At 41.9% G+C, this 26,360-nt stretch overlaps 1 protein-coding gene across 7 annotated transcripts in view; it reads left to right on the top strand.

Moving 5' to 3' along the window:
* Positions 1 to 26,360, top strand: part of STAG1 (STAG1 cohesin complex component) — a 172,735-nt gene that overhangs the window by 77,474 nt on the left and 68,901 nt on the right. For all 7 annotated transcript variants that reach the window (XM_040073903.2, XM_058421907.1, XM_040073908.2 and 4 more), the window contains 3 exons: positions 19,373 to 19,449; positions 22,394 to 22,598; positions 24,992 to 25,143. In XM_040073903.2, the coding sequence (XP_039929837.1) occupies positions 19,373 to 19,449; positions 22,394 to 22,598; positions 24,992 to 25,143 (434 nt within the window). The remainder of the gene's footprint in view (positions 1 to 19,372; positions 19,450 to 22,393; positions 22,599 to 24,991; positions 25,144 to 26,360) is intronic.

The raw sequence follows: 26,360 nt of genomic DNA, 5'->3' as shown, positions 1-26,360 counted from the left end.
ACATCATTTTTTGGGAAACCTTTAATGTGGTTTGTCAGATTTACCACAATCTCTACTCTTTATTTTGATTATTTCATTATTGAAATAAATGTTCCGGGTAACTTAAAAGTTCTTGTGACTTAGGAAGAAGGGCCTAGAGATACTGTCAGCAAATTATGAGAGTGAAAGCAAACTGTATACATATTTAGTCACATAGATATAGATGTAGTGGAATTTCAGTTTGTGGTGACATAAATAATGGCAGTTTTCTGTACTGTTAGTTCAAACCTTCTTTGCCCCTACTTTGATTTTCAGGTTATGTTCTTCAAGTCACTATAATTAGCCATTCAGGGTGACTTTTTTCATTGATGAAGAGGAGGCAGATGTATTTCAAGAAAAAAAGTCTTTTTAAGGTTAGCAAAGTATTGCTGTTATTCCTGTGTTCTCACAGCCTGCCTTTTGAGCTGCTAGTTTTTTCCTTATGGTTGAGAAGACTGAAAAGTGCAAAATTTAAGACATCAGGTAGGTCTGTTTCCACAGACCTCCACAAAACCAGAAGTACTTTCTCACAGTTAGAGCTGGACTTAACAAGAGTTTTTCTTTCCAAAGTTTCGAATGAAAAGAAAGAGAATCTCACCAGCTCGAGCCTGTGTTTCCCATGCAAGTCCTGCTGTCGGCAGTGGCTGTGTGTACCACAGTGTATTTCTGGGGAGCTCCTTTGGTTCCATGACACGTTTGAAGGGATGTCAGCCACAGTCCTCAAAGTACTCCTTGCAGATTCATTTGAGCACCAAAAAAGGCATGGAATCCCATGCCATCATGGCTGCAACTGGAAATTGGACTCTTATCTTGGGACCTGTCTCACTTTTGGAGTCTGAAACTGAATGGCAACAGGCAAGTTGCTCAGGGACCTTTCTACTGTGAACTCTCTGTCTTGTAACAAAAATTTTGTATTTTGTGTCTTAGTGTAACTTACTGTTTAGAACCTGCTGTAGATTCTCATTTCTTGTTCCTTTTATTAGGACAGATAGTGGATATCATTAAAATTCTGTCTTTAGAGCCTTTGAAGACCATTTACTTCTGATCTGCAGGGAGGGGTTATTCTAAACTTGTGGCCCAACAAAACAGAAATCTTAAGTGATTTTTGCAGTTCATAGAACTGTAAAATGGGCTGGGTGGGAAGGGACCTTAAAGCTCATCTTGTGCCATCCCTACCATGGGTAGGGACACCTTCCACTAGACTAGGTTGTTCCAAGTCCCATCCAACCTGGCCATGAACACTTCCAGGGATGGGGCAGCCACAGCTTCTCTGGGCACCCTGTGCCAGGGCCTCACCACCCACACAGGGAAGAAGTCCTTCCTAATATCCCATCTAACCCTTCCCTCTGGCAGTGGGAAGCCATTGCCTATGTCCTGTCCCTCCATCCCTTGTCCCCAGTCCCTCTCCAGCTCTCCTGGAGCCCCTCAGGCACTGGAAGGGGCTCTGAGCTCTCCCTGGATCCTTCCCTTCTCCAGGGGAACAGCCCCAGCTCTTCCAGGCTGGCTCCAGAGCAGAGGGGCTCCAGCCCTTGGAGCATCTCTGTGGCCTCCTCTGGACTTGCTCCAGCAGCTCCGTGCTGGTCTTGTTGGGTGCCCCAGGGCTGGAGGCAGCCGTGCAGTGGTGGTCTCACCTGAGCAGAGGAGGAGAATCCCCTCCCTTGCCCTGCTGCCCGTGCTGTGGGATGAGCCCAGGATGGGGGCTCTGTGGGCTGTGAGCACAAACCAATTGCATCCACCAGATCAAATTAGAGACACATACACTGACATATTTGTGTTTAAAGAGAAAAGAAAATACATTCAACTGTTAACACCTGTCTAGGCATCATCATTTCATCCTGGCACGGCACCATCGAGAATCTCAGCAGACCACATTCTTTTCAAGTTCAGAGGAAAGGAATCAATTTGTTTTCATATCTTGTTTTATAATTTGGTGAATTGGATAAGTGGCCGGTGACAGAGTATCTTTTTGTTCAGAATAATGAGAAGGTTGAGTTAGAGGTGGCAACACTTTGATTTGTAATTTTCGAATCGTTGCAACAGGTTGAATTGTCTTTTCAACCAATCAGCATGGAACTTGCTTCCAGAAGACGTAAACCTTTCTGTTAATATAGAGGAGAAAATATATGTCAGTTAATTCCTGATACCACTTGTGGATATTTCAATGCCAGAATGAATCTTAAGTCCTGATAAACAAAGGAAGGAGGTTCAACTGCCATGATTTTTTTTATCTGACCTACAAATGATTTTAATCTTAATGGTAATGGTGCAGAAAGCCAGGCTGAGTGACTCTTTGTTCTCAAGATTTGTTTATTAATGTAATTTTTTTTTCTTTTTAATTTTTTTCCCCTTTTCCCCCTGAAGATGCCAGGCTTATGGGGCTGGAACCAAATAGTGAAGGTTTGTTGTTGATGCAGAGATGCAGAAGTCATATGCTTATTCTGAAAGAATAGGAAGAATTCTTAATAAGAATAAAGGAACAGCTTATTCTGATGTTTAGCTCTTGAATGTATTTGTTGTCAACTTCTAACTAAACCCATGAATTAGAGTTTCATTTTTGATGTTTGCATTTGGAGTTGCTTATCCTTCTGTCAAACAGATACTTCTTTTTTTCTCCTTTTTGTGGTGTGTGAGTATGCTTGAGCTGTAAAGATTTTTGAGTATTTTCTCTGTCCTGTGTTCAGCTCCCCTTGTAGTACTTACAGGAGAAAGTGGCAAACAGGAAAGGTTCCAGCCCAGACCCATTAATAGAAGCATTTGCAAACCATTTTGTCTAATAACAGTGATGGATATTCTCACACTCAAATTTTAATATTCAGCCTTTTTTTTCCCCTTTGGTTTCCATGGTAGCCTGTAACAGCAGGATTATTCTTCAATTAAGTGCTGTGTGTAAAAATCACTTTGTAGAACTCTGAGCTGGCTACTTTCTTGGGAAGAGCAGGCTGCTTTTTGGGAAGGAGAGCAGTCCTCAGCCCTGGAAGTGCTCCCTACTGCCTGTGCTGAGCAAAGCTTGCAGTTCCTTCTGACTGAAAACAGGGAGAGACATCATATTGTGACGAAAAATGCATTTAACCCTTAGGGAGTTAGAGACTTTGATCTCATGGAAACAGTTTAAGGTGGCAGGGATTGTGAAATGGGCTGTCCTCTCTGCGTTTCTGTCTTACTCTTGTCAGCCTGTAATAACAGCAACCAAGTATTAAATGTCACAGAATCCCAGGATGGTTTGGGCTGGAAGGGACCTTAAAGCTCTTACTGTTCCACCCTGTGCCATGACACCTTCCACTGTCCCAGGCTGCTCTAAGCCCAGTCCAACCTGGCCTTTGACACTTCCAGGGGTGGGACAGCCACAGCTGCTCTGGGCACCCTGTGCCAGGGCCTCACCACCCTCACAGAGAGGAATTCCTTCCCAATATCCCATCTAACCTTGCCCTTTGACCGTGGGAAGGTATTCCTCATTGTCCTGTCACTCCAGGCCTTTGTCCAAAGTTCCTCTCCAGCTCTCTTGCAGCCCCTTTATGCACTGGAAGGTGCTACAAGGTCTCCCTAGAGACCTATAAAAATTAATTACATGTCTGAAGTCTCACTTGTAGGGAGAATGCAAGGAGGAGAAGGGGAAATGGAACATCTGTAACAGTGGAGTGACGGATGGAAAGGTAAACTTGTGCCTTAAATGCAGCAAAGTATAAGGGGAAAGGAAGTAATTATGGATTCTGAAAGCTGCAAGAAAGGAATGTGTTCTTTTGAGGACACATCTCCACAGAGGAGCTTAGGAAGCAGAAGAAAAGAGAGGCAGGTGGGCAGGCATGCATCCCAGTGGTTTTGCTTTGCTTTAACAGCCAAAATAGCAGTTTTCTCTTTTCACCTGATGAACACACTGGAGGACTGCTTTAAGCTACTGCAGAATGATGGAGCCAGAATATACCACTGAACAGGGTCAGAAATTACAATATATCTCCATTTTTGAATATTCTCATCAAGCAGGAGATCCATAGTGCAACACCCTTTAGTGTTTATGTTGTGAGCCTCAAGGACAATTTCATGAGAGAGGGACAAGAAAGCAATTCATAGGTGACAGTCTGTTGACAGGAACGAGAGTGTAGTTATGCCCAAAAAAATGGGTATTGTATAGAAAATTCAGCCCTCTGGTGAAACTTAAAAATGTGAGTATGTTACAGGAAAGGCACCCTGATATTAAGACTTTCAGACATCTTAAGCTTATAGTGAGGGAGAAGGAATGCTGAAGAGTCCTAAAAGGAAAATTTGCTGACAGTGCTGAAGGCTGGGGGAAAGAAATACTGTTTGTTACAAAATACTGAGAAAACAAAATGCCCTTAACAAAATAAAACACTCAATGAAGGTTCTGTTAAAATATTTTGGTTTATATTACTCTGTATCTTCCCACTTTAAAGATTTTTTCCACCAAGCTGTAAGACATAACCAGAGGAGTTACAGGGTTGGTTAACCTGATCTTCTGGACGGTGTTCCTGTTCATGGCAGGGGCTTGCAATGAGATGAGCTTTAGCCTCCCCTCAACCCAAACCTTTCTGTGAGTCAGCTGGATGCTTTATTCTGTGTCTTGCATTTGTGTATCTACCAGGAGTTGTATGATAATACATGGTGTGTTTACACAGCCATTTTTAATTTACACAAAACACACCATTTCAACTAATTCTGGTAGTTAATTTATAAGGTAGAGGATCCAAAGCAATGTAAGAGGAGTTATAACTAAGAATTTAAGGCATTTTTCTGATGAAATGTGCTTTACTTGCAGTGCTCCTCTGTGTTTTTCTTCTTTCCTTTTTCCTTAGCAGCACTTGATTAATTTTCCCCCTTGAGTCCGCTACCTTTATGTTAATTAATATACTCAGACTTTTCATTCCCTCTTGTATTTTGTCTGCCATTTATTACTGTTTGTCTTTCAGCAATCTTTTCAGGACCTGCTGCTCCAGCAGCAGTAAAGTTTTGGGTTTCTAGTATTAATAAGTTTATACAGGTGAATCTTTTTTATATTTTGCTCTCTGATACTCCTTAGTGAGTCTTGGACACAGACTGTTGAGAAACATGTTGTATGTTGAGCTTTCCTAGTTTTCTGCTCCAATTTCCACATTCCCGTTTATATTTGTCCTGTCAACGCTGCTGTGATCTGTGTGTGTTCCAGCAGTTTATCTTTTCTCAATTCTGTGGTGACAGTTCCCTCTTGCATTGTATTTTTAGAAGCGTATCCAGACTTTTATGGATTTTGGCTCTAATATATGCTCTCTCATTCTCTTATCCATGCCAAAACATGTTGAGCAACTATTCATTGTGTTGTTTTAACTTCACGTTTGATATGGTGCTTCCTCTTATTTTTTCTGTAGTAGCCAAGTTTCAGTCAAAAATTTAAAAATTAAAGTTTTCCTTAAGGGTGTTTTATCAACAGGGTTTCTTCTAGTTATCTTTATAAATCCCTTTTAAGTAAAGATCCTGTTTCTGCTCCAGAAATGGCCAGTCCAGGAACGGAGTCATTGATATCAAAAGTTTTTGAGGCAGCAGATAGAGAATCTGTGCCACTCCCAGAGGGGAGGTTTTTCAGATAACATGTGACATTTAAACCATTGCTGTTACTGCTTTCCTGTTCCTCCTCAAATTGCTTAAAGACTAAGCTCAGAGTACCTAGACTTCTTAAAGTTCATGGAATGGAAACTTGAAGTCCTTGATTTTTTTCTGATAGATACATATTTGCAATAAGGAAAAAGCAGGACTGGAGCAGAGTTCTCTGGTAAGGAAGGACCTTCTCCTGCTTTGTCCTTTGTTCTTATGTTTAGGGTTTTACATACCCAAAGAATGGTATCACACTCAGAGTACCTGGAGTTACAATTGTTTATGTGCTGCTCTTTTGTACATTCATCCATGAGACTGCTAGGGGGATACCTGGAAAATGGGGAATATGCAGTTAGGGACAATCTTGGAGATTGTCCAGACTCTTACAGGAACCTTGGGAATTAAAGCAAAAGCAGTCTGCAGCATCCTTATCAACCCTCCTGTGAGAGTCCACTTCCCACACTTCTTCCTGGGCTCGTTGTCTCCAGCAGAGCTGCACACGTCAGAGACAACAGTGTCACCTCTGCTGATCGTTCTGGTGTCTGTGCTGATGAAGCCACACAGAACAGCAGACAGCCTTGGGAGGACACACAGAGAGGCTAAGTCAAGGTGACACACAACCTGAAGTCTAGCACTTCTTAATTTCTGCTTTAATCTCTAAGCACAAAGATAAGGGGGGTTTTGGATGTGATTTCTCAAATTCTTTGTGTTTCTTACAGAAAAAAAGCTCTGTACATGCGTTCAGATAGTCAGAAGGTAGAAAGGGCTTTGGAATGGGCTAACAGCTAAGAGAAAATGGGTTGTTTTCCTAGAAAAGCAGGAAGAAGTAATTATGTGAAAAATGAGAATTCCTCTCATCTCGCATACTTTTAAATGAGGAAAGAGAAAGATAAAGGCAGTGCTTTGTGCCAGCTCAGCTAATTTTTTTCATTGTCTTTTCACAGGTCATTGTCAGTAAATGCTTTGGTCTTTAATATACTCTAAATAAGTGATTTCATGAGAAGCAAAAGTAATGAGGAGGGATTTCTAGTGTATCTGTGTTCAACTTTCCTGAATTATACAGAAGCAGGGGAATGTGCTCATGAAGTGCAGGGTAAGCTGTATGAGAGACAATAATCTGGATGCTGTGTAACTCCAGAAAAGATTGGTTCACAACACTGCTGGGCCGGAGGTGGTTGTGCTGCAGGTGAAGCTGCTCTTGAAGAGGCAGCAGCACTCCCAGTGTGTGTCCCTGTCTGTCTCCAGCTCAGTGAGAGGCTGAGATTAACAGAGATTCGGGTCATGGTTCATAGTGTTTCCCAATGACCTCATTGGCTTCTGTTCAACAACAGAAGCTTTTGTAGAATTCACTGGGACACTTTGTATCCAAGATCAGTCAGGTATGGTTAAACAAAAAGATTATAATTTATTAAGGAGCACAGTTACAGACAGAAGTGCACCCAAGTCTCATTTCCTTCTTTCAGGAGAATAAAAAAAGCATAGAAATGCTGCAGGTAGATGGTGGCTTTCACTTAAAGAGGAAGATCAAATATTTTAGGTAGAAGTTGTTTCGTTGATGTTTCTGTATCTCTGGTCTCACTTTTTGAATCATACCAACTTTCCTCAAACTGACAGGTAAACTTCTTCACCTTTCTGCAGCAGCTCTGCAGTGTGTACAAAGTCTCTGTTTTACTGTAGTTTAATGTGTCAGCTTTTTTCCATCAAGTGAAGGGTATGGGAGGATTTCCATCAGCCCTGGCCTGGTGGCTCTGGGAAACCTGGAGCTCAGCAGTCTCTTTGTGCCATTGCAGGTAAGGTTTGGCACTGTAGATACCAAATGCAGACTCCCCTGTAGTCCTGATCCTTCTCTTCCATGTGCTGGAGCAGCAAACAGTTACAGGAAAATGCAGAGGCCCTGAACTGAGGGTGTTGCTTCAGAGGTGTGTCTGGGAAGTTCTCATGCAAGTAACAGCAGCGTCCTTGAGGAAGATGAAGAAAGGGCAGTTCTCTCAAGGGATAAGAGGCAGGTGCGCAGGGAGAAGGGTATGACAGTTCCTCAGCAGCTGCAAGGGACTTGTGTATGGCTTGCTGAGCTCTGTCAGATCTTTGGCAGCTCCCAGGTGTGGCACAAAAGGATTGGCCTCTTGTTTCCCTCTTTTTTCCCCTCCTAGTTTTCTTACTATGTTTTCTGGACTCTAGAGCCTGTCACGTCAGTTGAAAATCTCTAGATAATTACCTCTCTTTTTGTATTTTTTAGGACTTGCCTTTCATCTTCCCTACTTTACTACTTCTGAGAAACACTGAGAAATGCAGGTAGAAATAAGAGTAACAGATGGCTGAGGAAAGGATCAAAACTCCATCAGGGAAAGCAGAAAGACTGAGGGAAAGAGGATAGACCATGGCTATCTAATCCTCCCGTGATCATCTTTTGCCTCCTGACTTTTTGGAAAGTGGAGGTACCATGTTTTATGAGTTGGGGAGATGTTGACACTGAGTAACAAAAGGTTTGTTTCTCCGATAAAGAAAATACCTTTTAACAAAAACATATGAAGGCATGTTGCAATACTGACAGTGTGTGTGCATTGCTGCTGAGCTCTGGGAACCTGCAGATGGGACAGGCACATCCATAGGAAGTGGAAGGAAGGGTGGACACTGAAGTAAATGTCCTTGGTTTCTGTGAAAGTGAGCTTGAAGTCCTTCAAAGCATGAAATGTGGTTAAGAGCCAGCCTAGATTTCCAGGAGGCCCTCTGGGGAGTCCTCCCTCTACTGAGCAAGGAGAAACTGGGCAGCAGCACTGCTCAGTTTTAAAAAGGCCAGAGGAGGATCTCACTGCTTCTTTCAATTGTTGAAGGACTAGAGAGAAGGGGACTGCAGACTCTTCACGCAGTTCTGTGGCAGGTAACAGACACAAGTTGAAATGTGGGCAATTCTAGTTTGACAGAATGGAAAACATTTCTGCCATGAGGTGGTCGGGCCCTGGAGGCAGTAGGGCTCCATTTGTGGGTGAACCCAGTGTGGGTTCACTGTCCTAGGACATACTCAGACACACCTGATCTAGCTGGGAGCTCTGCTTTGAGAGGGGTTTGGACTAGTGACAGTCAGGAATCCTGCCACCTGAAATTATTCTACAATTCTAGTCTTTTAAGGAAGGTAAGAAGCTGTGAGTTTGCCCTTCTGTGGACAGCATTTGGTAAAAATCATAGAAAATAGAACAGGGATAAGTAATCTGTGTTAAAATAGTAATTTTATGCTTACCGCTTCGGAAATTGATGGATTAAACCTTTTAGCAATCCAGAAGAATGCATAATAGAGAATCTGTAGTGTATGAAGCCTATTCCAGTATGGTGGAACAGAAATCGATTATTTTTCCTTCGAGAAGTACTCAGTGTTTTAAAAACTCTCTGGGGTTTATTGTAGAAAGTACAGGGGTGGTACAAAGCAATTGCTCTCCCTTGAAATGAGTTTATCAGACCTTTGTTATTACAGTATCCCACACCTGAGCTTGTGTTATAACAAGAGACACCTGGTACCAAGCCTCAGTTCACTCAGCAGGTGCTTGTGGCCAGTGGAAAACTCCCCCAAGAGCCCAGGACTGGTCACCTGAGCCTGAGAAGTGTCTGGCACCGCTGTCTTTGCCCCCTTGGATCAGGTGTTTATGCACACAGACAGGTTCCTCTGTGAGGGGGGAAGAACTTGTGCTCACACTGGACCCCTCGTTTCAGAGGGAAGCTTTTGTGGGGGCCTGTTCACAGGATAGGTGAGGGGGGAGAGCAGATGTGAAAACAGCCTGTGATAAAGGCACTCAGAAAGAGGAGATAGTCCTAAATGGACTTTGTGCAAATATTTACATTGTTGTGTCTTATGCTTTACTTGGAGCTCAGCCTCCACACTACCTATGTTTATATTGCTGGATTAGAGTCACTTCTGACAGCAGACGGCCAAAGGCTGCTTCCACACATGCGCTGATAAGCTGCAGTTACTCACATTCTGCTCTTGGAGCCTGCTGTCATTGTGAATAATCTGAAAATACAACTTCTGTGCTTGGCAGTGCTCCGAGAGGCAAAGTTAAGAATTAGAAATAAAGGGGAAATTTGTGTTTATATATTAGACACAAAAAATCTCTCTCAAACTTAGATTGCATCTGCACCTTGAACATTGAATGCAGTTACGACCTTCCCACTTCCTAAAGGTACACAAATTTAGAGAGAAAAACCCAAGCAGTGTGGAAGAGAATGGCAAATAGAAGAATAGTTTTTCATGCATTGCAAAAAGATCCTGGTTTATCAAATAAAATGATCAAGCAGTAGTTTTAGAAATAGAATGAGGTAAATAGAAATAGAATGAGGTACCTTCTGAAGGAGTGTGGGGCTGAACTGCGGGTTGCATTGATGCAGAGTTCTTTGGAGATGGAAAGTACAAATGAGTTAAGAGGTGATGGATCCACTATTAGTTGTTAAATGCAATAGTCACAGTGTGCCTTGACACTCTGCAGCTCAGGTAAACTCTGAACTAGTGCCGAATGTGAGATTTGTGTGATGCCAACTTGTGCCTGCATTCTGCCTAACACCCGGTGCTGATTGCTGAGTACAGGAGTCCCGAGGTTAATTTGTTTCATCACATCCACCAGGAACCTTCTTAACAAACATCTGCTTACAGCACATTGTGCAGAAAGCACAGCCTGAGAAGCGTTCAGAGAAATGAACCTTGGAACCAGCCCTGGGGGAACAGGTGGGAAGTTTCAGCAGAGCATTTCTTGGGTGTGTGCTTTTACCTCTCTCCTCAAGTGTGAATGTCCTCTGGGGCCAAAGACTCCTCATTCAGCCAGGGTGACCTGGGGCAGTGTAGGGCAGGACAAGGCTGCAGGGTGCCTGAAGAGCTGAGGGTTTCCAAGAGTAAAAGCTGTGAGACATTACCAGGAACCAACTGCTGCCTTTGGGGCACCAAAGGCACCTCAGCTTTTCACTCATGTTCACGTCACTCACTACTGTTCAAAGTTACCTCACAAAGAGGTTGGTGCTGTATGAGAATTGCTACTTTAAGTCATCAAAGCATGAAAAGATCTATCTTATGAAATAATTCAGTAAAAATACAAGTTTAGCATCTTTGTTTAGTAATTATGTGGCTTCATGTAAATGTGTCTGTGAGGATGCAAAGCAGCTTACACTTTGCAAGTGCAAATGCTATAGAGGCATTTCAAACCAGCCTTATGTGCCTGAACCCCAGAGCAAGGGAGTTTCCTTTATCAGAAGACTTGAACACATGAAGTGTACTGTTTCTGATGCACTAAATTATGTAGGCCTACTTCTTTTTCTACTAGCAGTCTGGGGACTGAGCAGGCTTTCTTGCTGAAGAGCATCTTAGCAACTTCTGCCTATGACATCCTTTGGCAGTGTTGGCTGGCAGCTGTCAGTCTAGCAGTTCTAAATAATTGTGTCACCAGCAAACTATCAGCTCCATTATTATCCTTTCTTTCATAGCATTTATATCTGCTATGGAACATATTTTATCAACATCTTTACATAGAAGGATCTGTTAGCAGGTTCATTCTGTTCTGAAAACTGACCATTCTTGCTATCTCTGTTTTCCTGGTTTTAATCTGAAAACTTTGCTTGCATATGATTATTGCACATCAGCTCCTTTAAGAAGATTAGGGAGATCATTATGGGATTTTGAAAATGTCTCATATGTTGCATAAATGTGTGAGTTTTAGCTGGTTATTGATGTCTCATGGAACTCCAGGGGATTGTGAAGCATTACTTGACAGAAATAACATCAACCCTTGAACAAACAGACCAGATCTGTAGTACAACACTTCCCAGTCTGACACAGCAGTCACATTTAGTGCTGTGTAGTTCTTTGAGTCACTCCTGAGTTCTTTATTTTTTCCCTTTTTTATTTTTCTGACACTCAACATTGTTTAAGCGAGTAACAAATCCTCATACATAATTGCAGTTTCAGAATTTCATAGGACCTGTTTTCTTTAAAGTAGGGATGAAGTTTCTGTCTCTTTATACTATAAGAATATGTACTTTTTTCTTTTCAGCAAGGGGAAATAACTGGATTGTCAGTGACATACATCGTTCTCTTCTTTGTAAAAATCTCAGATTATCTTTAATGTATTTCTTCCCATACTTGTAATGAGGGAATCGGTGCCATCACTGTTATCTTCTGGATCAAATAATACTTTGGATTTTAAAAGAGATTAGCAGTTCAAATCATATGAAATGCTAGTTATGTATATAAAGTTATCAACTCCTTAATCTCATTTGGAACTTTGAACTCTGAAGTGTATTACAGAATTGCGCTTAAAATGAAACAATTGTCGTTGAATTTGAGTATCAGAAATAGCAAGGATTTGACATTAAATTACACTGTATTGTACAGTGACCCCTATGTTAGTAAAATCTAATAAAATCCTCCAAGATTTACTGATAACTTTTAATGATGCTTCTTATAGATATTGACAGCATTAACATTACTGGTTGTTTTAAGCACAGACTCATGGAGTTGTTTAGATTGGAAAATCCCTCTGACACTACTGAGTTCAACCCTTCCCCAGCACTGCCAAGGCCATCACTACCCTGTGTCCCCAAGTGCCACATCCACACGGATTTTAAATCCCTGCAGTGATGAGGGCTGCATCAATGCCTTCGTCAGCCTGTTGTGCCAGGGCAGGACAACCCTTCTGGAGATGAAATGGTCCCTAATATCCAACCTCACCCTCCTCTGGCACAGCTTGAGGTCATTTCCTCTTGTCCTGTTGCTTGTTACTTGAGAGAAGTGACTGACCTTCAAGGTCCAACAAGGAAAGACTTTGAGATGCTTGAGCACATTCAGAGGAGGCAACGAGGCTGGTGAGGGGCTTGGAGCACAAACCCTGTGACGAGCAACTGAGGGAGCTGGGTTTGTTGAGCCTGGAGAAAAGGAGACTCAGGGGTGACCTTATCACTCTCCACAACTCCCTGAAAGGTGGCTGTGGTCAGCTGGGGCTTGGTCTCTTTATCCAGCAGCAACTGACAGAACAAGAGGACACAGTCTCAAGCTGTGCCAAGGGGAAATACAGGTTGGATATTAGGAAAAAGTTTTTTACAGAAGGGGTGATAAAGTACTGGAATGGTCTGCCTGGGGAGGTGGTGGAGTCACCACCCCTGGATGTGTTTATAAAAAGATTGAATGTGGCACTCAGTGCCATGGATTAGTTGAGGTGTTAGGGGTGGGTTGGACTGGATGATCTTGGAGGTCTCTTCCAACTCAGTGATTCTGTGACCCCCCAGCTGACTGCCACCTCCCTTCAGGCAGAGAGTCAGGTGGTGTTCCTTGCACCTTCTTACTGAGGGTGCCCTTGATCCCCTCATCCAGATCAAGGCTAGATATAAACAGGACCGACCCGAGCACTGGGCCCTGGGCACACCACTAGTGACCGACCACCACCTGGACTCCATTCCCCACTGCTCTCTGGGCCCTCCATCCAGCTGGTCTGTCACACTGTGAAAACTCTGCCCATCCAAGCCGTGAACAGCCAGTTTCTCTTGAAGAAGGCTGTGGGAAATGGTCAGAGGCTTTACTGAGGTCCAGGTAGACACCTCCACAGTCTTCCCCTCATCCACTAAAACAGGTCATAGAAGATCAGGTTGATCAAGCAGGTCCTGCCTTTCATAAACCCACACTGGCTAGACCTGGTCCCTAAAGCTAAATTTTTTTGCAAATTCTGAGATTATATATTGAGATTTCCATACTGGACAAGATATCTTCTTTTAGGCTAAATCTAGTGTGACAGGACAGCAGAAACAATTAAGATAGTTTCTAAATGACAATAGGAATGAAGTGTTTCCTTCCTTATATCTAAGTTATATAAAGCAGAATAGTAACAGATTTCTGGGGCTGGTGTAACGAAGATGGTAAAATTGAACATGCTTTAGTTGTGGTCCCTTGGAATGTCCTACTCTCTCCCATGCCATCATGGGCACAGAGTGGGGTCTGTAGGTGGCAGTCAGGCACTGGGAGCAGAGAGCTCTAAAGGGCCATAAGGACACTGAAAGGACTCTAACAACCAAAGTTTCCTCATTCCACTGTCAAGATTTCCTTTCAGATTTTCCCAGCTTTAACAGCACCTTGCAGTAAAGGTGGCAATGCTAATGTTCTCTGTGATGACTTTCCTGGTCTTCATTCAATTCCAAAAAATTGCAGGGAGGGATTTTTAGCAAAGTCAAGAACTGAAAATTCAGGAAGAGGAGTTTGCCACTAAATCCTTGTGCTATGTAATGGTTACATTTCTTCTGAAATCCAGAACAGCTTTCCTGAAAATGTCTACGCTACAAAAGGGGAGAAAAGCCAGGAACCTCTGCTGGAGACATCTCCTATGAGCCATCAAAACAAGAAGGCCAGATGCAAAATCTTCACTGCTTCTTATACTTGGCATATAGAGTTGCATGATGTACAGTAGGTTGGGAGAGGGTCTCAAACTGGTGAGGTGCTATCAAGGAGTAGAATAGAGCAAGTTAAAGATTGTCCAGTGAATTCTTACAATGTGGTCCTGACAAGTTTTTGATACAGAAAATGAAGAGCACAAATGGAAAATAATCTTCCATCCCAATGATGAGGATTTCCTCATCATTGGGATGGAAATTTAATGAGAGTAATAATAATGATAATAACAATGATAATGATGGTAGTCCTAGTTCTATGAGAGCAGAGTGAAGAACAGAACAATAAGGGTCTTCAAAAGAGGAAGAGGAAAATAGATATAAAATTTCTGTGTGGGAAACACAACCAAGGCAAAAAAATAAGAGTCCTGTTCCAAGATTTCTATTTGAGACTCAACTGTAACCTAAAGCAAAGGAGGAATAGGAATTAAAGCAAGGGGAAAGACTTCTTTCATTCATGTGCTGTGCAATGGTCTGAAAATCGTTATGGAATTTAAAAAATCAAATTGCCAAAGGTAAATATACAAGAATTGTAGGAGCATGATGATAAAAATAAGAGCAATTCATCACATATGTAAGAAATGAAGAGTAACAAAATTCTCTTCCGGGACATAGCAGAGTTGATAAGCAGGTCAGTCAGAGAACTGGACTGCAGCAGGCGAGTGCACTTTTCATGGCTGTACTGTGTATAAGGCCTTCACATTGCAAAGAGATTTCACAGAACACATTCAAACATATTTTTGGTTTTGTTGTAGGAGGGTAGACTTAGGTGAACCATTAGAATTCTTTTTAACAGTTATCTGTGATTCTATGTCTGATAAGGTTTTAATTGCGCAAGACTGTACTTATTTTTCCACTGAGATTCTTGCTGATTCATTCAGTAAGAGTTCACTGGCAAAAGCTGCTCTAAGGATGAATTGGCTGTGTGGCTTATAGGAAGCCTCTGGCTTTTGCATATTGCTTCACTGGCAACAGAAGTTGGGCAGTGTAGAGTCCATGCAGCAGGAGGAATTGGGGAATAAATCAATAAAAGAGTCTTCTATTCTTACATGTGCGGAAATTCAGCCAAATATTTAGACTGACTGTCTTTCTCAAGTCTTGACCTCTGGTCTCAGCAAAGAGTTTCAGTTTTCAGGGACAGAAATAAGTAGAAAGTTAGAAGCCCTGGTGGGATTTGAGAGTCTCACCATCTATTTGGATATGCTTCAACTGTCCCAGTACTGCTTCTGTTTAAATTAATGATTAATGTCTATTGATTCCAATGAGGTAAGAGCTATTTCAGTGTTCTTACATGATCAAGCCACAGAAAATGAACTTTTCTACTTGCCTGCGTTATTTTTGGTTAGATTGAGCTCTCATCTGGAAACAGTGGAAGTGCTACAGCAGGGTACCCTGACCCAGACTGAGCGCTGAGAAATCATGTACTCCTGACGGTTTAACTTCAGTCTTTATCATCTGTCACACAGAATTTGTCAGTACTGCTTCTCAGATGATTGAAAAGTGCACTTAAGGACATTAGAGAAGTGGATTCTTTCTTATGATCTCAATTATAAGTGGGGCAAAAGGTATAGGAGTTGCACATGGAATGATATCAAGGGAGATAAATATTGCCCATCCAGTAGTTCTATAATCACCATTCATCCTCTGAAATGTTTTATTATACTTGCCCTCTCTTGGCAATTTTAATTAGGTTCTGGTGCTGTGGTCCCCACTATTGACTTTGAGCTAATGCAAGACAGCACATTGTGTTTTTCATGTACTTTCCTTGAGTCGTCTTCTCAATGCCTCTATAAATCTTTCTCTTGTTTTTCCAATTTGTGTGTTTGAGAGATCAGTCTAATCAGTTACCATGAATTTAAGGTACCACAATTAATTGTCTTTTGACAGGAACCTGTGGGCTTATTTCATATCCATTCACCTCAGTCTTGAGCTGCAATTTTCCAGCTGCTTTTGTTGCAGCTTACTCAGTGTGGACAGCTGATCTGAAAGAGAAGGGATGAAGTTGTTTGTGTAGCTTTGGTGAATAAAAGTCCCAGTGATGAAAACTGACCATATAGCATAGGTAGTATCCTCCGTAGTATATAATTTATTGCCATCCGCAGTTTGGATTCCAGGAATAAATGACCATGGGCTGCTAGAGCTGATGTTTCTCTCATCACACTTTTCTGTAGAAATCCCAGAGCTGCCATGTGCAGGAGGCCATTGGAGTGTGGCACTTGGAGTGATGGTGTTCCTTGATGGCAGCAGTGGTCAGTGCCAGTGCCTCCTCTTTGCAGTAGGAAAGGCAGTCATGGGACCACCCACATCCCAAGGGTAACCCTGTTTAACTCCTGCTGGTAAAGGCTGGTTGTTGCTCAGACTCGAGGGCTTACTCATCCTGTAAAGCTCTTGGAGATCTTTATTGCTGCTTTGCTTTTACAGGGCTTTCTAATAAAACTGGTTATTCTTCTCACTCTAAATACATGTTTTCAAGCCACTGAGTCCACGGTGCGTTATATCTCCCAGAAATACTGAATCTGGTTTCGTACACAGTTTAGGGTTTTTTAAGGTGTATTCATCCAGCTTTGCATAGGCCCCTTTAGTCTTTCTCTTCTCTCATTGAAATTTAGGTTTTGTGCTCTGTGTGGGTTTTTTCTTTTCACTCTTAAAGGCCGTGTTGGGTGCTGTGTTTATTGACAAATTATATTGATGCCTGTTTTTGCTGAAAGTTAAACTGGAATTTGGTCATTAAGGAAATATACTTACATGTCAGCTAGAAGACGTTTGAAAACAAATGTATGTGAATATGTTTTAACTGAGAACTTAGTCCTGAAGTAAAATAGGCTTCTCAGATTTTAATGGATTAAGACAAGTTCAATTCTCTTCAATAAATACAGAGCGAGAGCTTCTGTTAGAAGGTAAAACTCAGCTTAGAAAAGGACACGAAGCTACTTGAGTAAGGTAAAGACTTCAGGGATGCATGCCGCTCCTTCAATTGCACTTTATAGGTGATCTGTTACATTTTAAGGATTCACCTAAAAATGGGAAAGTTTGCTTTTCACTAATCATAAAAACTATGAATTTGAATAATGTTGACCATTGCAGTGCTGAAATGTTGTGGTGACACCATGAAATCTGAGCAAAGCCTTTGTAGCATAGTTACAGTGTTCAATGAGTTTGCCAGAAAAACAAGTGGGGCTGTGCTGTGGTTGGGGTGGAGGTGGTGAAAGGAAAAGCAGTCAGGCCAGAGCCATTGCCTACCGCCAGATAAGCAGGAACACTCTTTTTGCTTTCCATGACCCAGTTTCTGTAAACTGGGTCCTGATGAGTGGGGTAAAGAATGGGACAGGGCAGTGGGTAAGTGCTGTTCTCCACTCCGAGCGCTTGCTGGTGCTCCCTTGGCAGTGTGGAGCTCTTACCCACCCTGGCAGCCCTGGGGGATGGCAGGAATGTGCATGGTGTGCACAGCCCTGCCTCCCAGCCCCAAAGAACTGCCCCATTGTTTGTTGGAGGGTGTTGGATCACCCCAGCCTCACCTGTGACACCTCTGCATGGTGTCAGTGACACCCTCTGAGTGCCCAGGGAGAGATGGTGCTCTCTCTGTTCTGCTCATGCAAGCTAAACAGCCTGGCCCTGACTGCTGAGAAACTGAGCCTTGAGAAGCCATAAATAGATAAAAATAAAGTTACAATCAGGACTATAAACCAATAAGATAGCAAAGGTCAGTAGGTTACTCTTTGACTGAGGGGTATGCTGCCAGTGGGAAGAGCAGCAGATACCAGCATGCTGTGAGAGAAAGGGGCATTCCTGCAGCAGAGGGGCATTGCACTAGTACCTGTCCACTGTTCTGAGATAGACTGGGAAACTGCTTCATTTAGCCAAAACAAAACTTTGAGGGGTGGGGGAAAGATTAAAATATATCTGCATGTACAGATGATTTCCGAGCTGAGAAAATGTATTTTCAACTGTCACGTGGTAATATTCTCTTGGGTTCCTGATTTTATGTTGATATATTGCATTAGTAATTGTTTGTTAATGGTACAGAAATTACCATGCACAAATTTAAATTGCCAATGTCAGAATGGAGGTTGAGAGTATTACCCAGTATGAAGTAGATAACAAATATTATTTCATGAAGAAGCAAAGGCAATTCAAGAAATCAATATTTCATTTGCTTTGTAAAACTGTACCCGTGCTAACATAGAGAGACTTGCTATGCTCTAACTGTGCTTGCATGTTTCGAAATGCATATATTTCTAATGCTCTTTTTTAAAGGAATATCATACCAGAATTAAAACATTTGCATAATATTTAGTATGTTTAAATTATCTTTGTTTATCCTTTGTCGAGCAACTGATACTGTTAGCTGTTAAGCTGCTTCTATTATGGTCCGAATTTTTCAAGCCTTGCAGTGGATCATTAATTCAGATGAACTTTTTACAAAAGCTGAGAGACTTATTCTTTGTAACGTTAATGATGTTGGGATGGATTTGGTAGCTCTGCAGTTTGCTTAATTTTTCTGAATTTCCTCCATTAACAAAAGAAGATTGTGAAGTGATGAGGAGTAGATCATGCAGCAGTAAAAAAAGTCTTTCTGTTGCCCTGGGTTATATGGTTAGATATTTAGATAGTGTCTAGTTGCGGAGGCAATAATATGTCAGAATACTTGATTTATATACCGATCGAATTTTGATCAAGACACAAGAATTTTCATTTCTAGCTGTTGTGTTGTTCTATTTTCAATTTTGGTATCTTTGTGTGATTTACAATGGAAAATTAATCCTATCAACTCCAGGTGACAAGGGGGAATGGAAAATGTACATGAAAGAACAACAGAGATACAGTTGCTGCTTCCGGTGCTGAGCTGGCTCACGTCTTGGCTGAGCCCTTTGGAGCCTTTGGCTCTGGAAAACGTGCCTCAGTCAGTGAACCATGCTGGTGCTGAGCTGAGCGGGGTGAAACCTCCCAGTCGTGCGTAGAGAACGTGGGTATCCACCATTCAGCATGGAACGTGCAGAATCACCAGCAGCGCCCATGAAACTGAAAGATGGTGCTCGTTGGATTCTGTACACGAAATTGAAAGCCTTGGGCAGCTGCAGACATGACACGAGTCCTCCGTGGTTATCTCTCCTTTATCACACTTGCTTGGCTGCAGAGAGTGAAAGGATGGAAAATGGTGCTAATTCCTCGTTTGAAAGCACATTACAGGACAGATGAGTTCTCTTTCCCTACTTCTTCAAGAGACAGCCTTTTTCAAAGCATTCCTGTTATTGTTGCACCTGCATACTCCTATATGTATCACTGAGCTGTTTGTTTAGCAGCAGAAAAACATTGATATTTTGATGGAGCAAAACCATTTTGTGTTAATTTCTTTTCTTCTTTCATTGCATTGCAGGTACGGTAAGAATTGAAATGTTCAGGAACATGCAAAATGCAGAAATCATAAGGAAAATGACAGAAGAATTTGATGAGGTAGAGTATGCAAATAGTTGTTTGAAGCATTGTGAAATATATTATCATATACTTCTGGTTTAAATTAAAAATGCAGTGGGCCAGTAGATAAATAATGTCACAGTATGGGAAACTGCACTGACAGGCAAAGCAGGAACTTCAGCTGGATGTGGAACAGCAGTTGGATGTGGAGCAACAGGGCAGAGGGAGATTCATCAGAGCAGGCAGGAGGAGGGTCTGGAGGGCTCTCATCCCACTGAGAGCGGTGGTGACATTCTGGGTGCTGAACTTCAGCTCCTGGGAGTGCCATCGTGCAGCAAAGAGCTCCAGATTCCTGACACATCAGATTGGTGAGGCAGGATTACAGCATTCTGCTCTGTTTTCTCTGTGCAAATTAATGTTTTGTGCATTTTAAATGGCAATTTAAGCCAAATAGGAACTTGACATGAAAATTACCGTTTTGGAACAGTGATACAGAAAGAAATACTCTTTTCAGAAGATCTGAGCATTTTGTTTGAAACAAGTAAATTACAATTCAGACTGGATATCTTCTGTCAAAATAAACATGTTCCTAATGGTGAATGTCTTTTAGCTTTGAGATTTTTGAACTGTGTTTTCTTTGATTTTTGGTGTATAAAAAGCTGAATATTCTGAGTGTTCATTTTGTTTAGTGAGGAAAACTAAAGCTGGAGCAGGCATTTCTGTAGGAGAGCAGTGTCTCTGACCAATTCTAAATGAAATGCCAAGGTTTTGATTCAGGAAGTTAAGCAGGGAAACAATTAATACAAAAAATGCTCTTTTCCAGGATGTACTTATGCACAATTTCCTCCTTTGCCATGGCCTTGAACAACAAAATATTTCAGTTGATGCCTGACTACAGCCATAGGGATGCTCCTTTTGCTGGGTGATTGTCCCATAGTTGATGAAGAAAGTATTTTTCAAGAAAACCTTTTTGAAACCTTTTTCTCACAGGAGGAAAAAGCCTCTTTGTATGAATGTGTGAAAGCAACATCTCTCAAAGAGTTACAGTTACTGGGACAGAGTCTTTCTTTTCCATTACCTAAAACTTTTCACAACTTCTATAGTTCTAAAAAGAAGTTTCAGTTCTAGCTTCAGCCTTAAGGTTTGAATGGATTTGTGAGAGAATTTGTGGGGCTTAGTACAAAGGCATAAAATTGTTAGTCCTAGGCTGCAACCCAGTGAGTATTTTGAAATCTGAAATAAACTGTTGGCATTTCATCTGTAATAGCTCCCCAATGCCCCAGAAATCCCAAATTGTCCCATTGTTCCATGAGTGCTGCAGGAATCAGCTGGTTGCTGGCCTGAAATTTGCATTTATGGCAGGGATTGAGGTATTGATTTTCCTCTTAATGAGTGGAGAAATGCTTGTGCAGGACTTAAACGATGGAAATAACTTCGTTCACAGAGTTCACTTTGGGACAGGGAATTCCATGGGCATCCATTGGCTGTGCTGTTTGGCTGCTTGGCTTAGGAGCACAGGTGTTTTGTAGGTGAATTCCCTCATAATTCCTGTGCTAGAGTTGACAGGTTAACGAAGACTTGGTTTACTTTGAATTTTCTAAGCATCAAGTATTGTGTCAGTGTCACAAATGTATCACATTTTTATTGGTATTCAAGAATAAAAGATCTATGAAGTGACTTTATTGTAAGTTTATTCTTCCCATTTCAGCCTGATGAGGTGTTTATGGTCAGTCTTCACAGGCTTTTCAAAGGAGTTGTCTGATATGTACTTGCAGGTTAAAAATGCACCATACAGAGATGAGTAATTACAGCACAGAGATTATGAGGATCTGTTCCAAACAACTGCACATACACACACCTTGAGAAAGCATATGTTATGTACCAAAGTTCACATGTAGAGATTCATCAGGTTATGCTGGTGTGATTTGGTTAAGTGTGATGGTTAAAGGGTTTTCTGCAGGGGAGTGCTGTTTTTGAGGTTTAGGTTCAAAGTGTTTGGTTGCAGCTCCTCTGTGCTGACATTGCTGTCTTTGCATGTTTCAGTCTGGGTAATAAGTCCTGAGGAGGAAAGTGTTTGTTCCTCACAAAACCGCAGGATAAATGTGTACTAATGGATATAACTTTGGTACTGCTGACTTCTTGTCCTGGCTGAGAAATTCAGAATGGAGCATTACTGCCTTGATGTTCTGGATGCTCTGGAATTGGCTTACAAATCAAGTGGTCAGGGAGATTTATACTCAGGCTTTTTCACTGGGGGGTAAAAATCATTTTCTGGTTACGGGGGGACAGTCTCCCTGTAATGGGGCATTTATAGTGAATGTAGTAAGAGCAGACCTGGAAAGGTGTTAAATGAACATGCCTAGTCCAATCTTGTAATAATTTTTTGAAGATGAAGTGTAGAAATCTGTAGTAAAATTTCCATTACTGCTATCAGAAGGCAAATTTTACCACTAGAAAAAGGCAGCACTTACAAGATAAAACAGGGGGGTGTTTGCTTTCTGATAAGGAAACTGTAAGTTTGAGCAAAGCAAAATTTGGGGGGAGGGACAGCCAGCTGATTCGAATATTAACCTGGAGTTGAAGTGGGGATGGAGAATGACACAAACTGTCAGTCACACAAGCCTTTCTTTAGGTTTTGACATTAAATACTTTGAAATATTCCTGTCTTATCCTTTGCTCCCACTTCCTAACTGAGGATACAGTGAAAAGAACTGAGACTTGATACTTATTTTGGACTATATGGAGCCAATACCGCAAGTGGAAAACAGTTACAGTGATGTCTTTGCAAAGGTGGTTTCATGCCAACGAGCCTTCCTGTTTATTGAAAAATAATGTGTTGTTTTTATTTGTAATTCTCCCTCAGCTTGAAGTAACAAGGTGATGTTTAGTTTAGAACCATAGGCCACAATGGCTACACCAACATTAAAATAAATTAAATGGGGAGACCTTTAATACTCGATCTTTGTCTTCGGTTGTTCTGCAGGACAGCGGTGATTATCCCCTGACCATGCCCGGGCCTCAGTGGAAGAAGTTCCGCTCCAACTTCTGCGAGTTCATCGGGGTGCTGATCCGGCAGTGCCAGTACAGCATCATCTACGACGAGTACATGATGGACACGGTGATCTCGCTGCTCACCGGCCTCTCCGACTCGCAGGTCCGCGCCTTCCGGCACACCAGCACGCTGGCTGGTGAGTGAGCTGCCGCAGCACCTGCTGCTGCTTATCCCCTGCCAGGAGTACTTGGAATTTGGATTGAGGGGGACCCTGACCAATGTTAAAACTGGAAAGCTTTGTCAGATCCAAGTACCGCGTAAATTCCCTTTTTATTTGGAATTTAGGGATTCCTGTCATCTCCAGGTCCTCCAGTGAATCCTGAGAATCAAAAGCGGCGTGCTTATGTCTTGTATCCTGCTATTAACTGTTCACTTGTTGTAAAAAATGTTGGAGTAATTTTATATTTTAGAGTATAAATTTATTCTGAAGAAGTATCAGGACAGTTGTTATTATCAAAGAGTTTCCATTTATCAGAAAAAATAATCTGTGCCTTAAACTCTGGAGAAGCATAAAGTTTGGGATTACTGGGCCGTGGTTGTAGGGCGCCCTGTCTTCTGCCTGCAGCCACACCACCTTTCAGTGCAGCTGCCTCACCTAAGGAAAGCCCTGGATGTATCATTAGATGCAAGTGGGCTTTCCTTATGTATTTAGTCACACCTATATGAGATGTCTCCTCTAAGAGGGATGAATTGCTCTCCACAAGGGACTATTTTTCTCAATGACAAGGCACTACCAGGGTGTCTGGCTTGGGTGTAGGTGTCTACAGCTGGTCATGTCAGGTGATAAGAAATCCATCTTATTGCAAGGTTCATAGATCATGCCAGTATTTGAAACTCTTACAGCAGACATTTGTCACAATCTGAATGTTTCTATGGCCAGTATTTATTATTATTTAGTCTTTCCACAATCAGCCTCGTACACATTTTTTTCAGTTCCAAGTGTACCAATACCCAGTGTTAAACAAATACAATCAGAATTTATTTAAAATTTCAGCTCATGTTATGAATCAAAGTAAGACACAGATTTCCAGTGATATTGAAAAAACAACTCCAGATTTGAGTGGATTTTGATTTTAGAACTGAAACCCAAACCCTTCAACTCACAGTGACTGAACTCCTTTGGAAATGCATTCCCTTGTGTTCCTCACCATACTTAGCAATGGGATTGTGAAACTGTGACTTATGCAGGCTTAAGCTTCCAGGTTTGGAGTTTCCTCTTCAAATTCAGTATTCCAAGATGAGCAGTGTTTGAGCCTAGATAACCTGCTGGAAATCCATGCCTGTTATTTAAGCTGCATTTCCTTCCATCTGATGCTGTCTGCATTTCTGGGTGGTTTTGATTTGCTGTTTGCTCAGACTGCGATTGATTGGTTCATAGGGAAGAATTTATGGAGTGAGGTCTGCACTCTGGTCCCTGGGTTTGATTGGTCCTTCCCTGCATGGGTCATTGCAGGGATGCCCGTCACGGATGGGAGCTGCCAAGGATCCTGGCATTTACCGGTGGCAATATGTGCCATTTATTTATTTACTTGCTTGTTGTAACAAGCTTGAGGCTTTGTTTTGATTCTACAAATTCCCTTCAAGCTGTTTTTAGCGCATTTAATTGCAGCCCCAAAGAGCAGAATGAGCACATGATGCCATGGAGCTCAGTCTTGATAAAGCTTTTGAAAATCTACTTTTAGGCTGGCATTTCTTCTTGAAGGAGTGTTTGTAGGTCCTTGTTTTCAGTTTTCCTTTGCGCTAGTCAGTTGGAATGAGAGATGATTCACTGTAGGAAGAAGTACCTGGAGGTTACCAATTTTGCACTATAGCAGTGTAAATCAATCCAAGTAGCTTCACTTTTCCATTTGTGTGGCTGCTTTTCCACCTTGAAGAAACTCTGCCTTATTTAGAGGAGCATGCAGAGAGCATGTGATAGTTTGTTGCATCATTTTGCTGTTTCTTCAGTGTTGTAAAATGTGTTGTACTGTGTAACTACACAGAACTTGGGAAAGACCCTTATCAGTGTTTTTTGTAAAAATAAATTTTAGTACCGAAGAGCAGACACAACCAATATCATATCCAGCATGTGTGAAAATAAAAATGGCATTTTTATATGGCTGTACAGCTGGCTTTAGAGCAGTGTCAGACCTGCATTCAGAGAAGCTGTGCAGTTGTGAACTGAGCCACCCTCAGCAGGCATTGGTTAAGGTCACCCTTAGTATGGAGCCATCTCTGCTGGCACTCTTCTGTGCAGAAATGGCTGTGACTGCCCAGCAGCTGCCTTCATGGTGCCCTGATGCTGCAGGCTGCACTCAGAGCTTGTCTGGAGAAGACAGCAAAGAGCACTGCCTGCAGCTCAGTGTGGGGTATAGACTCTGCTTTCTGACCATGGGCCAGTGACCTGGGTATTGCCTGGCTGGCAGTGCTTTTCCAGATGGCTGTGCCAGGGTCCAGAGGCTTTTTGCTGTGAGTGCGGATCTGCTGAGGAAATGTTTTCTGAGCTCTGACTACAGGTAAAGAGTCATAATCTGTCTTGTGCCTTTGCAGCTATGAAGCTTATGACTGCTCTTGTGAATGTTGCCTTAAACCTGAGCATTCATCAGGACAATACACAGAGGCAGTATGAAGCTGAGAGAAACAAAATGATTGGCAAAAGAGCTAATGAAAGATTGGAGCTGCTTCTTCAGAAAAGAAAAGAGGCAAGTGAAAAAACATTTTTTTTTCCTGGTTCATGTGCATTCCCTTCAACAGAAAGCCAAGGGTGGTTTGTGAATTGAGTACCACAGTGAGAAAGAGCTTAGTTCTGCAGTGGTGTTGGTGTGATCTCAAGCACACTACTTAAATCCTGTATGGCCACATTCAGTTGAGTTTGTGGCGCTGTTCTGCACGCCAAGGAGAATTCTCTTCTCAGGCTTCTATGGCCAGGCAGGAAGTCTCAAACTGTAAGCAGTCACTGTTCTGATGATACAGAAAGATTCTGACAGGAGGATCACATGTTCCCCCCTGCACTGCCCAGTTTTCCCCTTGATCACTGCAGTTATTCCACAGTGTTTCATTAGTACTTCTTTTTTAGCTGCTTTCAGGAAACACTGGAGTTGAGGCTATAGCACCTGTTCTCAGGGAGAAGGAGCTAGGGAGACATTAAAGTTGCCTTTAGTAAGTACCAGTCTGGCATTAGGTGAGAAAAAAACATTAGAAGGTTGCTGTAATCACCCCTAAATAAAGTATTTTATCACAGGAAATTTCCGTTTTAGGGGTGTACTTAAATTTAAAGATGACAAGTAGGAAATTAATACACGTACACCCCAAACAACCATAATGTGTAAAGATGCCAAATAAAACTCATAAGAGAAATTGAAAAGTCAAAGTTTGTATGGCTTATATTTAAATTTATTATTTTTAATATATTAGTTTTGAATTTTCTCCATCACTGTTTTACTCCGTAGCAATTAAGTATGTCTGGGTGTTTTGCCTGTGTGCACCTTGAATTCCTTTAGGTGGAACTTTGACTCAGAATTGCTTGACTTTGTAGTCTTTGTCTGGGGATAATTACAATTACATATATTTCTTTTACCCCTATTATCTGTAGCACAACTTAATTAGGTTTTCATAATTCTTGAAAAGCATGCATTAAGGTACAATGCAAGAACAATCTCTCCTGCCCAAACCACAAGAGAAACATTTCTAATTAAATTGAATGTGAGTTCCAAAACATTTTGAAAAGCAAAACAGCTGCAACAGAGTTTGTATTCCACATTTGTTGATTGTTGCTTTGAATTTGCAGTGGACAAAGGCACCAGTTGCACTGATTACCTTGGGCCGGTGCCTCTTTGGCTGGGGATTCCTCTGTGCCCCTTCCCCTGCCGTTCTTTCAGAGCTGCAGGACATCCTCTCTCTGGGGAGCTGTAGCAAGGAT

This window comes from Hirundo rustica, chromosome 10 (genome assembly GCF_015227805.2).
Source record: "Hirundo rustica isolate bHirRus1 chromosome 10, bHirRus1.pri.v3, whole genome shotgun sequence".
NCBI classification, from domain to species: domain Eukaryota; kingdom Metazoa; phylum Chordata; class Aves; order Passeriformes; family Hirundinidae; genus Hirundo; species Hirundo rustica.
This window is presented reverse-complemented; position numbering and strand designations above follow the sequence as displayed.